The 15165-nt window shown below is 52.8% G+C and overlaps 1 protein-coding gene across 12 annotated transcripts in view; it reads right to left on the reverse strand.

Moving 5' to 3' along the window:
* The window catches only part of ATP2B2 (ATPase plasma membrane Ca2+ transporting 2), a 358541-nt gene that overhangs the window by 47405 nt on the left and 295971 nt on the right, over positions 1-15165 (reverse strand). For 8 of the 12 annotated variants that reach the window (XM_081072392.1, XM_081072393.1, XM_081072391.1 and 5 more), the window contains 6 exons: positions 13926-14051; positions 12250-12282; positions 11064-11123; positions 5993-6034; positions 5043-5201; positions 1498-1712 (listed from right to left, as the gene is read on the reverse strand). In XM_081072392.1, coding sequence (XP_080928518.1) covers positions 1498-1712; positions 5043-5201; positions 5993-6034; positions 11064-11123; positions 12250-12282; positions 13926-14051 — 635 coding nt within the window. The remainder of the gene's footprint in view (positions 1-1497; positions 1713-5042; positions 5202-5992; positions 6035-11063; positions 11124-12249; positions 12283-13925; positions 14052-15165) is intronic. The other 4 variants (XM_081072388.1, XM_081072389.1, XM_081072395.1 and 1 more) reach the window with 3 other exon arrangements.

Genomic DNA, 15165 nt, shown 5'->3' on the forward strand with positions numbered 1-15165 from the left:
TCATCCTACGCTTCTGATGGTAACTTCTGGGGGGTAGGCCTAGGCTCACAGAGGGTTGGGGTGCTGTACTAAGTTTATCAAGTAACTGTATAAGTAACACTATCTATGATGGCTGAAGGCACCAGGTGCCAGAGATACAAACTATAGGTGTGGAGGCCTAAATATATCTGTACATGATGCCCCCAAACCAAGTCTATGCGACTTCAGGGAGACCCGAGCTCAGCTGCGTGGCCGGGAGGATTCTGACTAGTGGCTGTGTGAGAGAGTCCGTGTCCACGCCCTGGGCCCCTGAGCGGCATTGTGCGCTGACCTGTTTGGGCTTTGGTTTGTGGGATGGAGTTTCTTTGAGAACCCTAAAAACAAGGAGACGATAAGGGCCGTATCCTTTACACAGAGCTGCCACTTTCTGGCATCTGCCTAGAGATCTGTTTTCTGTATGAAATTACATCGGCAAGCCCAGCCCAAATTCCAGCTTGGAAACTGACGCTCGCTCTGCCCTCCGGCGGTGCTGCCAATGTCTCGCAGCGAATGCCTTATTCATAAACAAGCCCAGGCCTCCACCCTTGCAGGGACATCCTGGCATCAGGGCCCTGGGAAACAGGAGTGCAGCCTTCCTTCTGAAGTGTGAAAACCACGGGGCCAAGGGTAGACAAGAGACCAGCGTGTGCGGACCTGGGGGGTGAGGCAGGCTGGACGTGCCCCCCGGAGGGCTGGACTTGCAGTGCCTGTTAGGACGCCAGCCCGCCCTGCCCAGTGTTCCAGCTCTACAGATGGCCATGGGCCTGGGAGCAGGCGGCGGGCGGCTCTGCCATCAGGGCAACATTTAAGAAGCTTCCACAGTTGGCCCGCAGGGGCCCACTTGCCCTTCATTGAACTAGTTTTAAAACCTCATATTTTCAGCCCAACTCCTGAGAGGAGGGAGCTTTCACAAAATCAGTCGTCCTTTTTGTTTTAGGCTTATCGCTTTTCAACTTTAGGAAGCAACCTCTGAGATGAGTAGTTGTACAGGTCATACAGGGCTACGAGGCCTGTGCCTGCAGTGGCCAGATCTCTGCCTTGGTGGGACGCAGTGGGTGGGGGCCTGCACAGTGATGTCTGCATTTCATTCTCCGTTTATACGTGGTTGGGATGACTGTCAATGTTTAAAAATCAGGAGGGTTTATACTAAGTCCAGATTTCAGGCTACTCTTGAAAAAAATGTACGGATCTGGCAACACCGGGCCTACATCCCCTCAAGGTGACGCTTGGTTGGGCTGAGTAAGGCTGCTCCTTTAGCTAGGGTGTGACTTCCAACTTGCCACAGGCCTGCGGACTCCCTGGAGGCAGGGACTTTTGGGTTCCTGCATACATCCTCTCTCTGGCTTCCAACGTGTCCATCCCCTTCTTCTAACTCTTGTCCCAGCCCCGCACTGGCCCCAGGACCCACCCCACAGCCCCCAGCTAGTGGCAGCCCATCTCATCTCCATCCGCTGGCCGGGGCTATTCTCCCCGTCTTACCTTCACCGAGTAGGCCAGGGAGATGGTGACAGCCAGAGGGAGCCCCTCGGGCACGGCAACCACCAGCACCGTCACACCGATGATGAAGAACTTGACAAAGTACTGCACGTAGACAGGCGTGCACTCGGGCAGCCACGGCTTCTTGTTGACCACGAAGGTGTCCACGGTGAAGTAGAGAACCAGGATGATGACCGTGATGGCCGACATCACCAGGCCTGCAACACGGAGGGAGGAGAGCTGCTCGGGGCTCTCCTGGGCTGGGGGGCACTCTGAGACGTGACGAAACCCTTGGCCAAAGGGCTCTGGGCTCAGACCCAGCCTGGCTCGCATCCCAGCCCCTCCACTTCCTTGCTCTGTGACCTGGGACAAGTCCTCCCTCCTCACGGAGCCTCCTCCCCTCCTCCGGACATTGGGGCTGCTCATTTAGTTCGCACGGTTTCGTAAGAATCAAACGCGATTACTGCATGTAAAGTGCCTAGCGCAGTGCCCCGACACACAGTAGGTGCTTACGAAATGTGTGCCGAGTGATCATGTGAACATAGCGCTCTCACACAGTAACGTGCAGTTGGTACCATTTATTTACTCATTCATTCAGGCAGTAGGGACAGAGCAGTCAAGAGGACGGAGCCACTCTCCTAGGAAAGCTGAGATTCCAAAGGTGGAAACAGACAAGAAACAAAGATGAACAAGGTAATTCAGACATAGTAATGCTGTGAAGAAAAACTCTATGATGTGCTAGGCTGAAGCTAAGAAAACAACCGAAATGTTCCTTCACCGATAAATGGAGAAGGACAATGTGGTATACACATACAATGGAATTATTCAGCTTTAAAAAAGAAGGAAATCCTGCCATTTGCGACAACAGGGATGGACCTGGAGGACATTATGCTAAGTGAAATAAGGCAGACAGAGAAGGACTGATATGAGGAATCTAAAACAGGCAAACTCATAGAAACAGAGAATAGAAGGGTGTTGCCAAGGGTGGGGGAGGGGCAGGAGGAGGAGTTGTTTTTCAGTGGGTATAAAGTTTCAGTTATGCAAGATGAGTAAGTTCTAGAGCTCTGCTGTACAACATGGTGCCTACATTTCAAAACTGGGTAAGAGGATAGATCTTCTGTTAAGTGTTTTTACCCAAAAAGCAACCCCCCCCCAAAAAAAATTACAAAAGAACACAAAAAATTTGGGGAAGGTGGTGGATATATTTAGTACCTTGGTTGGGATGATGGTATCATGGATATAGGTATATGTCCAAACTCATCACAATGTACCCTGTGGGGACAGAATCCCAGAGAGCAGTTTTCAGGCTCTTGGCCTCATGTGGAAAGGTGCTGGCTTGGTTATGAGATGGCCATCAGCTGTAATCAGATGGCCATCCACTGTGGCTAGTTGGCCGTCGCTGTTACTGGTTAGCCATTGGTCACTAATATAACTGCCGTGGCTATGCCAGGGGGTTGGTTGGTTGGCAGAGAAGCGGACGGCAGATTGTGGCTCCTGCTTCCTGTCTCCAATCCGCCAGCGAGAATATAGTGGTGTGAATCCCCTATCTATGGCTCCGTTGGCGTTCCTTTTCCGCCTCACCATATCCCACGTTCTGGTGTGGGGAGCGGGACCAGAGACCCTGCATGACAACACATTAAATGTATGCAACTCTGTTGTATATAAATCATATCTCAATAAAGCTAAAAAGAAAAAAAGCGACATGTGCAGGTAGGGAGAGGCGGCTTAAGTTAGGGTGTCCAGGGAAGACTTCCTGGAGGAGGTGATATATGAGCAGACAGAGGAATGATGAGAAACCGCAGCCAGGTGGTGACCTGCAGGAAGAGAGTTCCAGGAAGAGGAAATAGTGGGGGACTCTTTTTTAGATGAGGAAACTGAGGCTCAGTGAGGGGATGATGTGACTTGCCCAGTGCCACAGGCCAGGAAGGCATTGTAGAGTTAGCAAATGCAGGTGGCTACTTGTGGGCATCCCCTGGGATTTCTCTTGCCATGTCCATGTGCCCATTCCCACGTGCCACAGATGCTGTGCAGGTGCCTCCTAGACTGCACACCTGCAGCCTCTGCCAGAGGAGGATTACGCTTGCGCGACTAGAGTCTCCTGGTCCAGATGTGCCTGGGAGTGCCCCCCACCCCAAATGGATGGCCAGGATCCAGTGGTTGAGGTGAGGGTCCAAAAACCCAGCCCCCTCGCTGGAAGGCAGGACAGACCCTGCAGAGGTTGGTCTTCTGCTCCAGAGCTCCCTGTGGAGCAGGTGGAGACTGGGATTCCGCCCCAAACCTCAGCGGTATTTATTCCGCTTCTTCTCCCGCCCTGCTGTATCCCTTACCCGCTGCAGGTCTCACCTGAGAGCACCCCACCCCCAATCCCACGCCCACCTATTGCCATCTCTGCTTTCAGAGAATTCAGGCCAAGAGAGAAGCAGAGGTGGGATGTGAACCCAGAACTGCTTGACTCGGAGCGCCACGCTTGGCAGGGCCAAGGAGGCAGAGGGACATTGAAAGCCATGGGTCGTTCTCATAGTTTCGTTCCCTGCCCCCCAGGGCCATGTTTCCTGGGAATCTTCTCCCTGGTGAAGATGGAGGAAATCCCTGTGCCCTTGCTTCCCCACCCCCACCTCCAGCTGTGGAGCCTCAGAGCCTGCTCCATCCCCGCCTGACAGTCACCAGGGCGGGAAGCCAAGCCGGGAGCTGTCACCAGGACCCTGAGTTTAAATATAGATAGCCAAGCCTGTAATTTGCCTCCCTTCTCCACACTGCAGTGCCTATAATTAGAGCCAGGAGACAGCCATGGAGGAGCAAGCAGCCGTATGGGGCGGCCTTAGTGTGTGTCACGTCCTTACCCAGGAGGGCTGGCCAAGGCCACATCAGATGGGCAGGGCTCACCTTGCAGCTGGACTTGGCTTCCTGGGCCAGAGGGGCTGTCACCAGCCTTCACCTGCAGCTACCAACTCGGTAGGGAAGGCCAGCTTATTGTGCTGGGGATCCTGGCATTGCCCTCAACCTCTTCATTCTTTGCCCTGCACCGCAGCTGGGCTGGTCACTAGAGCCCACATGTATGCCTGCCCCGCCCTGCTCAGACCTCTTACATGGCTCCCGCTGTCCTCAGGATGAAAAGGCTGTGCTGCCAAACTCCAGGCCCTGCAGGGGCTTGGAGCCTCCAGCCACCACACCCACCAAGTACTAAATACTCTGTGTGCATAATCTCCTTTCATCCTCCTAGCAACCTGTGAAGTATCCCAGTTCCTCAGACCAGAAGGCCGAGGCTCAGAGCCAGGGCAAGTTACCTGTGCACATTCTCACAGCCATAGCTGGACAAGAAGGCAGGCCCCCCAGGGCCATGCTGGGTGTGTGCCCCCACCCCCCAGGCTTTCAGCTTCACTCTTGTGCCCCTCTCAGTGCTGAGTGTCTAATGCATAAAGACTCAGACTGGCTGCTGTGGTGGAGAAGGTGGGTCTCAGTGGCCAGCTCGTGCAGATGAGGCAGCTGAGATGCAGCCCGGGGTCCTGCCGTGTGTCCCCCACCCCCATCCGCAGGGGCTGCACACTCACCTGCCTTGCCAATCTGCACGGCCAGCTTGGTGAGCTTGCCCTGGAGCACCGACTTCTCCTTCTTGTGCATGTTGGCCTTCTTCTTGTCGTCAGCGTCGCCGCCCTCGGCACTCTTGAGGGGCTGCATCTCCATCGCGGCCGCCCCGTCCTGCTGTTTGGCTGCAGGTGGCAGAGCATACATGTGCACACACACACAGGTCAGCCTACAAGGGGGGATGTTGGCACCCTCCCTGCCTGCCTGGGGAGTGCGGTGAGGCACCCGCTCGCCCCTCCTGGGCCCCCGCATGGCCGGCACAGAAACCCAGTGATGGAAGGTTTGCCGCTTCCAGCTGGAGACCCTGGTCCCAGGGCCACTGGCTGCCTCGGACCTGGAATCCAGGACACAGAGGGCAGTGACATGGCTCCAACCTGGATTCCCAGCAGGAGTAGGCTGGGGTCCCCTCTGGGCCCTCCCCAATGGCCCCTTGGCTGTCCCCACACTCAGACAAGACACACAGGCTTGGGCTTTACCCATTGATCCTTGGCCCATTTTGTTGGTATGCTAAGTAGTCACCAGACAGCAGGGACAAAAAGGGGGCTTAAAAGGTAAAAGTGAGTGTCCCTGTCCACGGTTACCAAGCCCTCTCCTCTCCGCCTTCGGTGCAGGCCTGATTCGGCAGCCTAAGCCCTACCCCTTATTTCCTAAGGGTCTCAAAGAACCAGCTTCAAGGCTTCAGCTAAATGGGGAGCGTAGCTCAAAGGCTGGGAAGAAGCTGGCTGGCATGTGCCTTGTTCTTACCAGGTGATGCCTCCATATGGCCTGGAACCACTGGAATTATAGCTACACCTCCCCTTCCCCCTAAGACAGCAGGCACCCATAACTGTGGCCTTGTCTGCCTCTGGCATGGCCCTCGGAACTGGAGGGGAGGGGCTGCAGGGACCACAGGAGCCGGTTAATACAAAAGGGTTACCTTTGCTCTGGCTGGCGTCCACAGTGCCATCCTGCATTTTACCTACACGACAAAGAATTTTAACAGACAACAGAGAACAGACAATGCACATCGGTCATCATGAAGACAACAGGCCACGGACATTCATGTCACAGACGGAAGGAGGGCCAAGCCGACTCCGTCCCTCCTTACGGGGATGCTGGGGCGCCCCAGAAACAAGAGCAAACCTGGCCACCGTGTTGGCTGTGGGTCTGTCTTGATTTTGTGGGGGCTTGGAGAGAGTGTTTCTGTGGGAATTATTTTAGCCCTGAGTATTTTACAGATTAAATGACAGCCTTTAAGGGTAAAGGGACCAGAGTTGGCTGGCAGGGAGCAGAGAAGTGGGAGTTCTCAGGTCTCCAATGAGTAATTTGTGTTGGTGCCTTTTGTGGGCTGAGAGGAGGCAAAGGGAAATGAGAGAGAGAGAGAGAGAGAGAGAGAGAGAGAGAGAGAGAGAGAGAGAGAGAGAGAGAGAGAGAAAGAGAGAGAGAGTCTAGAATGGGGAGAAATTTGGCCAATGTGTTCCTTAGTTTCTGGCTCCAGGAGAAATATTACTAGTTTCACCTTCTCCTGCTGAAGGGGTATGAAGCCACAGCATGGACAGATGACCCTACGCCCAGCTCCGCTGAGAGTGATCCATGCAAAGGGCAGGCAGGGGCTTCCCAGTGGTGGGCTCTGAGGTACCCCAAGTGTGTCCAGGGGGCTTGGTGGGAGTGCCCTGTCTCCAGGAGGAAGCTGCCAACCTCCCCTCCATCTGTGTGTGTGCTCTTCATTCTGAGGTCGAGCAGCTCAGGCCATAGTAGACAGGAGAGGTCGGCTTGGTGGGCTCCCATGGGTGCTCCCTGCCCCCTGTCCAGCATACCACGGCCTGATGTTGCCTAGTGCTGGGGAAAGGGCTGAGTCTGGGGCTCCCCACACCTTCTTCAGGGCTGCCTGGGAGGCCCTCTTCACAGTCAGAGGCTTGTGGGCTGTGGGTGGGAGGGACTGGTGGATCCTACCTGGTGGCTGAGACACCTTCCTTCACTAGTTGGCACTATGGAGAGGGACCCCCTTCCATCCACTGATGGAGCTGCCCACTGAGCTCATCCAGAACTCTGCCCACATGCCTCATCACCTCTGGAGTGAGCTGAGGGCAGCCACCCCTGGACAATTGCTGCAAAGGTAATTCTCACAGCTCACGTTCCCGAAGGACCCCCAGGTGCAGGCGCGTACACGCCCTCCACGATGTCATCTAGTCCTCACCACATTTCTACAAGCGCGCTCCTGTATTACACCCACTTACAGATGAGAAATTGAGGCTCGGAGAGGGAGATGGCGTGCCCGGGGCTCAGTGAGTAAATGGAGAGCTGGCCCCAAAGTGAGTGCATGTTTCTGCCCAGTCGGGGAGAATGCAGTCGTCCCTTAGCCCCTCTGAGCCCAGGAGAGAGCCTTTGAATTTGCACTGGAGGGGGGCTGGGCTCCTGAAGCGCCTGTCATGACACCAACTAGCTGTGTGGCGTCACCTCTCCTTGTCTCAGCTCCCACCTCCGTAAAATGGGGATGCGACGGTCACCTCCCGAAACATCTAAAAGTTGCTTGGGGAAGAACCACTGGCCCATTCAGCCTTTTGCAGTGTGCAAGTGCCATTTCCAGTCAGTCTTCCCAACACCCTGCAAGGTGGGTGGGCGGGCTTTTCTCACTTATTTTACAGATGAGGAAACGGAGGCCAAGGAAAGTCCGGAGGCAGCCCTCACGTGATGATAACCCTGTCGCTGCATTATTAGTTCCATAAACGCTGTCGTCACCATCATCACCTATCGTATAGGTGACTCAGAGGGGGGCACTGGCTCTCTGGGATCCCAACCCCACATCCTCACTCCAAGGAAAGTACAATGCTCTTCCCACGGCCTCTTCTAACGAAAGCTCAGTGACCCACCTGGGGTTTAAAGAGAAAGGCGCCCGTTGCTCTATGGTAAATTCTTTCCACTGGATTAAGAAACAAAATAGAAAGAGACCTTTTAGAGCAAACGGGAATGAATTACAAGAATTATTTTTATTTTTAAAAATAATTTTACTAACTGGGCTAAAGGGCAGCAGAGGACTCTGCTTCAACGGTGGCTTTTAGATGGCACAAAGGGGCCTTTATTTGCATGGCATATTATCAGGAGCAATAGGTCCTGTGTGTGCCCATTACCCAAGCTAGCAATTTCCTCTTTTATTTCCATAGTGACCACGTGGCCAGAAAAATCATCACCGAAGCACATGTTGGAGGGAGGGAGCGGTGTTCTGGGGGTGCTCGGGTGCAGGTAGCCTGGTTTCTCAGAAGCAAGGGACTTATTGGGGGCTCTCCTCAGCTACACTGGTACTTGTCTGGCCCGAGAGCTGTGTGGGCCAGCCAGCTCTGGCCCCACGTGGGACCTGGATGATGGGCTGTGTTTCAGGGGAGCTGGGATGGAAGACAGGACCCAAGATGGGGAACGAGGGTGCAGACTCAGAGCCCCCTCTGCAGCAGATGCCAGAAGCAGCTTTGCCACATGGGGGTGTTCACGTCATGCATTGCAGGGGCACGGGTGTGTAAAGCATGGCTGTGGAGCATTCATGGAGAGATGACCTGCTAAACAAGCTTTGGGGAGACAGACCACTAACTAGGAGATCTGGGAGATGTCACTTGTCTTCTCCACTTCTCCATTTCTTCCTCTGTAAAACGCAACAATTTCAGCCCAGGTGTTGCTTATGTAAAGGATTGCAAAGTGCCCTGTAAATGTCTGGAGTTAAGATTGATGTATTATTAATCACAACTATAAGCGATGCATTAATTAGTGATATATTAATAACTGTAAATAATAAAATAACAATGGCAAACGTAAGTCCTCCAAAGATGAATGGAACACACCCATCTTTCAGTTGGGACAGGGCTTGGGGGAATAAAGGCAGGGGGAATATGTCAGTAAGTTTGTTTTCTATCTCCAGGTCATCCCCATTAGGCTCAGAGGAAGGTAGGGAGAGGAACAGTCAACTCTCTCACTCACCATGCCTCAGGCCAGCGCCTCTCACCCTTCAACGTACTCTGCCTGGAGCCTGGAGAGCTTGTCAGAAGCAGATTCTCATTCAGTAGGTCTGGGCTGGGGCCCAAGATTCTGCATTTCTAACGCTCCTAGGAGGTGCTTAGGCTTGTAGTCCTCTGATCACATTTTGAGCAACAGCTAAGAGTACTGTTTCCCAACATATATTATGGGACATACCAATCCCACATGATTCAGCCAGGAAAGGTCCTACAGCCAAATCAGCCTGGGAAGCCTGCATGACTCTGTCACTCTCCACTACACACCAGCATATTCAAGGCTCTGCGAAGTCCTGCAACAAGGAAGAAACCAATTCTATCCAGTGGTTCTTAAACATCTCTGATCACAGGATCTTTTTCTTGGGGGAAAGACTTCTTGATAGCTTTGTGAAATTTAGAAGACACACTCCATTGGGAAATTCTGGATCAGGAAAAGCAACACACACTTTAGAGCCAGCCAGGCCTGTCTTCAAATCCCAGCTACTTTCTAGCTCCGTGACCTTGGGCTAGTGTCTTGATTTCCTGAAGCCTCAGTTTTCTCATCTTTAAAGTGGAGATAATAAAATGTATCACAGGGTTGTCATGAGGATTAAATGAGATGGCAAGTACGAATGCTGAAGTGCCTGGTGTACAGTAGGTGGTCAAGAAATGACAGTTTCCCATCTTTCCTGCAATTTTTCTGCTATAGTTTGGAAGCGAAGGTACTCTTTTTTGGGACCATCCAGCCCAGATGCAGGCCCATTGCCCTGGAGGAAGCAGGATGCCACATCCTGTTTCCTTCTCCCCCAGGCTGTGGGTTTGCCTACATCACTTCTCCCTGTCATCCCTGCCACCCCTCCCTGAGGCATGACACCTCCCACACCCCAAGCTGTCTTCCTTTCTCCTGTGCCTGAAATAGACCCACACCCGAATTAGCCCTTCTTGGCAAGGCATTGCTTACAGAAGTGTCTTGCCCAGGTCACTTTGAATCCAGGTGGCTCAGCCATAGGTCTGGGGCAGGGGATGGGAGGATGAGGTGGGGCAAGACCTCCATGTGTTTCAGGAGTAGTGAGGAGTAAATGATACAAAGGTTGAGAAACCTGCAGCCAGAACCTGGTGTGCAGGGACGCTGGGGCGATGGATTCCTGACAGCCCTAACAGCTTTCAGCAGTTCAGGAGCAGCTGGAGTGACTATCATGTCACCTAACTTGGGGACAGGGGGCATATCTGAGTAATAGAAGCCTCACTGCTTTGCAGATGGGAGGGTATAGAAATAAGAAATCTTCTAAAGTCTTGGAGGCAAGTGAATGGAATTCCTTCCTGCCTGTGTGTGAGGTGGCAAGATGCAGACCCCAGGTACAGTGGCGGCCCCTTTCCCCCGAGTGGGCCAGTCAGAATGCAGAGACCCAGGACAAACGCTCCAGCACAGGCAACAGCGAGAAACACCAGTCCACATCCAAGGGACAGAACAAGGCCCGAGCCCAAGCGAACCCTCTGCCCATTCGCTCAGTGAAAGAGAAGAGGAAGAAACGTCTACCAGTGGCTCAGCCATGCTATGGAGTGGGGCCAAGGAGCTGAACCCCGGCCTGGGTCCCCTGCCTCAAGGAAACTTTAGAGTCGAGGACCGGAGCCTTCAGTGGGGACCCAGACGCCAGCTTCAGCCTGGTCCTGACCCCAGGCCTTCTTCCCAAAGCTGGGGCAGGACTGTGCTTAGGAGAGGGCCACACAGGTGGGGCGCTGCTTGTTGGGGCCAAATCTGAAGCCAAGGTCATGTCCCTCTTCAGGGCTCCAGTCAGTGTCAAGGGCCCCACAAGAGCCAGTGCCATTTTGGCGCCGAAAGTGGGCGCGGAGCTGATTCCCGGTGGTGGCTTCTCTTAAGCACCTGCCCCTTGTGAGAGGACGAGTGTCCTGGAACTGCCCATGCACATCCAAGATCTGTGTGCTCCAGAACAGGGAGAGGCCAGCCCACTGTTGGGGGTGGGGGAGAGAGATGCCCGTCCACCAGAGACCGAGAGCTCGCCGTGGGAGACGTACCATTGACTAGGCTGGCATTTGCACTATCTGCAGCATTTGAACCTGCCGCACCATCGGCCGCTGCGGGGGTGGGAGGGATGGAAAATGCAGTGTCACAATGGAGAAAAGCAACAACGCAGAACAGCAACAACAATCAAGACATGAACCAACTTGTGGCAAATAACATGACTATATTCTTCAAAGAAAAATCTCCGTTGGAAATCAAGAAACTCAAATTTGGGGGTGGGGTGAGATGTTCTCATAGAGATGCCACAGAAGTCGGGGGGGTGGAAACTCAGACATGGAGGGTCTTGGAAATAAAACATGGAGGATGAGCAATATGGTCAGGCGGGATGGCACTCGTTCTGTGGTGAGGTCTGGACTGTGCACCCTCTTGGCCCAACTACTCAGGTGAGTCCCTGGCAGAGAGGGTTCTAGGAAAAGAGGGTGTCTGGCTGCTCATCAGGGCCAGAGGGGCCCATGGCCGTGAGCCAATTCAAAATGTTTGACCACCGGTGCAGTGCGGCACTGGCCATTCTGAATGGGAGTTCCTGTGATCACCATTGCATGCACCAGCGGAATACCTGTAGAGGGCAGTGACTTAGCAGGATTCGTGCCCTTGACTCAGGCCACTGCCCATGGCCACCTACTCCTTCCTAACTAGTCCTTAAAAGATTGCCTTGGTAACCCCCATGTGAGATGCCCAATCATTAAAAAAGGTGACGTGTTACATTTTGTGCATGAGCCAGAGAAGGTACTAGTGTTTTCCTTAATTTAGAAATTAAAAATAACACGAGATGGTCAAATTCACCCTTGTTCTTTCTTGGGGGAAGGAAATGGGTTCTGTGGGAAGGAGAGGGGAGAGACACTGCTGGGTGAGGTGGAAGCCAGCCGGGATCTGTGGGGGATGGGCAAGGTGGCAGGGCTGGGGGGTCCCATGATGACCGGCCCCTGCATGCATGTGTGTGGGGCCGTGTGGAGACGGTGATGGTGCCATTGGCATTGGCCGGCAGGGTGAAGCACTGGAAGGGCAAGTAGGCAGAGTGGAGTGCTGGCTTGTGCTGTGGGGCTGGCTGAGGGTCTGATGGGACAGAGCCCCTGCAGTCAGCGAGACTCCTCCTGCTGTGTGCTGGGGTCTAGGGCCCGGGGTTTAGTGGTCAAAGGCTACTGCTATTTCTAAAAGCCCCTGAGGGGTGTCTTACTGTACCTGGTAGCTGAAGGCCATCCCCCTTCTTCACACCTGTGTGATGATTTTTGAGACATATTAATGAAGGAGAAGCACACACAGCCTCATCTGTGTGTGCGCGTGCACGCGCGTACACACACACACACACACACACACACACACACACACACATACACACGTCCCAGCACTCCCGGGGTCATCCTGTAATGGGGACCCACGGTTGGTGGGCTTTAAGCAATGTCCCTGATGGAGGAGATGGGATGGCAGTGCTACGGGGGCCCGGCCCTGGCTGTGCTGCTCACGGGACCTGAGAGGCAAGGCTGCCTCCTGTCTTCCTCTGCCATGTTGTCGCCACCTCTTCCCCCTACATTCATTCCATTGGGGTGTATGTAAATGTTAAGTGAGGGACCCTGACCCATGCTTCAGGGAAAGAGAGGCTTGTCTTCCTACTGACATTTTCAAACACACAGGTCTGGCCTGTGCGATCTCCTCACCCAGGCCCCAGTGAGGCCAAGGAAATGGGCAAAGGCTGCCGCATCCTGCCCAACTGCCCATATCTGCTTAACTGCCTGCACCCAGGGGCCACAGCTGGCCATAGCTTCTATGTCATTGTGTGGACATTGTCCGGACATGCTCTGGGCCTCTTGGCCAGGACCTTGTCCCCAGTTTCAAACTCAGATCTCCCCTTGCTCTCCTGATCTGGATTTCACAGATTAACCTTAGCTCCATTGTTCCTGCTGGTGGGGCAGCCATAATCTTAGGGGGACCCCACTAGGAAATGAGTTTCACCCTCAGGAACAAGTAACCTTTGATTGTGACCCAGGCTCTGTGCCTGGTTGATCTCTGAGAGCTGAAGGTAGCAAGGATGCCGCTAAACCTCAAGGAGGGGCTACCTGCCATCTCATCTCCTGCCCCTGGACTCCAGAGAGTCTGGGTGTTGGGGCTTCTCTTCTGGAGCCTGGGGAAGGAGACAAGACAAAAGACTGAAGATGTGAGAGGAGGGCTGTCCTGACACCAAGTGTGAGTGCTGGGTAAGGAGCCGGTTGTGCTGGGGCCAGTGGCCTGGGCCTCTTGTGTCCTCCAAGCATTTCTTTTGCTCTGAAAGGCATGTGTAGCCCAGGCTTCCAGCCTGCTGCCCTGAGAGGGGCCCAGAGAATGAGGACTCTTTTTTCCATGGGGGAGGAGGAGCCAGAACGCAGGTGAGGTGGCAGCTCTGGGGGCATAGGAGAGGGGCTCACAGCAATTGACTTGGGGCCACCTACCCCAGAAGCTCCTCTGCCCACATCTGGGGAGAATCTACGATGGGTGGGTTTGCTGTTTTGCTCAGTGGAGTTGAGAACAGTGAAGGAATATGCCTGTGTAGGGATTTCTACTTGATTTCGAGAGTGATGATGAGACCAGGTCGCGCTTGAGGCTGGAGACTCAACAAATGCTGAGCACCCTTGGACTAGCCTGAGGGGACGGAGGGGCCTCTGTGACGTGACTGGACAAGACAGAGACTGGGACAAGACCCTGGAGATGGAACACACAGAGCCCTTCTGGCCTGAGCAGGGCCTCGAGGATGTAGGAGGCGGCTGTTGGCACAGGGCGTGAACATAAAAGGCACTCAGTAACTATTTTGTTGAGTGAATGATTCAACAACAAAAAAATGTGGCCTTAAGAGCTCCCCTTCTGGTCCTCAAGGGGGTTGGGCTTACCTTTCTTGTCTTTCTTCTCTTCCTCCTCTCCGCCAGCCCCCAGTAGGGTAAAGATAATGCCAGTCTGAGAGTTCACACCCACAGCAGTCACCACCATCCGTCCAGAGCCCTCCATCACGTGGGTCCCTGGGGAAGGGGATGGAAGCCAAGTTACCATTGCATAACCCAAGCCCCCTTGCCAAAGGAGTGGAAGGAATTTGGTCCCAGTTGACTACTGGCAAGTTGCCTGCTGAGGTCCTAGTGCACCGCCTATAGTTAAGGTTCAAACTACAACATTTTTAGGAGGATTTCATCTTGGGACATCACTGTGATGGGCCTGGAGCTCAAATACTCAGTTCTCACGTCCCCAGGTAGCTCAGGCCTACCATCTACTACCCTCTCCTGGAGACAGACCTCTCTCTCTCTCTCTCTCTCCTTTCTCCTCTCCCACTTTGAAAGACCAAGCAGGCACTACTCTCTCTTTTCCTTATTGATTGATCTAGAACCGGACCTCATTTTGCCTAATTCTATAATCACCAAAGAAATGCCAACTAAGCTCTTTACAGGACTACTTAAAATGGGGTTCACCGCCTCTCAAAGTCTGGGGAAAGAATCTAGGGCTCTGTGAACTTGGGTGACATCTTTATTTTCACAAACGTCTAACTGAAATTTAGCATTTCCTCCCATTATGAACGTAAGGCAACAAATCCCAGGAGTATTAGTGGTGCCCCCATGCCATTCACATGTTACAAGAACCACAAATTTTTTTCATATCACTTGATACCGTGTTTCCCCGAAAATAAGACCTCGCCAGACAATCCTCTCTAATGCGTCTTTTGGACCAAAAATTAATATAAGACCCGGTCTTATTTTACTATAATTTATAAGTAAAATTTACTTGTTTTACTATAAGACTGGGTCTTATATAATAATATAATATAATATAATAATATAATATAATATAATATAATACAATATAAAATACCAGATCTTATATTAATTTTTGCTCCCAAAATGCATTAGATCTGATTATCTGGCTAGATCTTATTTTCGGGGAAACAGGGTAGCTGTTACAAATATCATGATGCTTACCCTTGTTTTACAACTAAGGCAGTTATTAAGCTGATCATGTTAGGCAGTGTGCTAATACCACACATCAATTTTTTTATTACTTTAACTATTTCAGTCTCATCAGCTTCCTTTGTGATCCAATGTGTTTTATTTTATGCATTTCAAAGTGTTATTCCAAGTAGGGGTGGCA

Source organism: Rhinolophus hipposideros (genome assembly GCF_964194185.1).
Source record: "Rhinolophus hipposideros genome assembly, chromosome: 14".
Classification (NCBI taxonomy): domain Eukaryota; kingdom Metazoa; phylum Chordata; class Mammalia; order Chiroptera; family Rhinolophidae; genus Rhinolophus; species Rhinolophus hipposideros.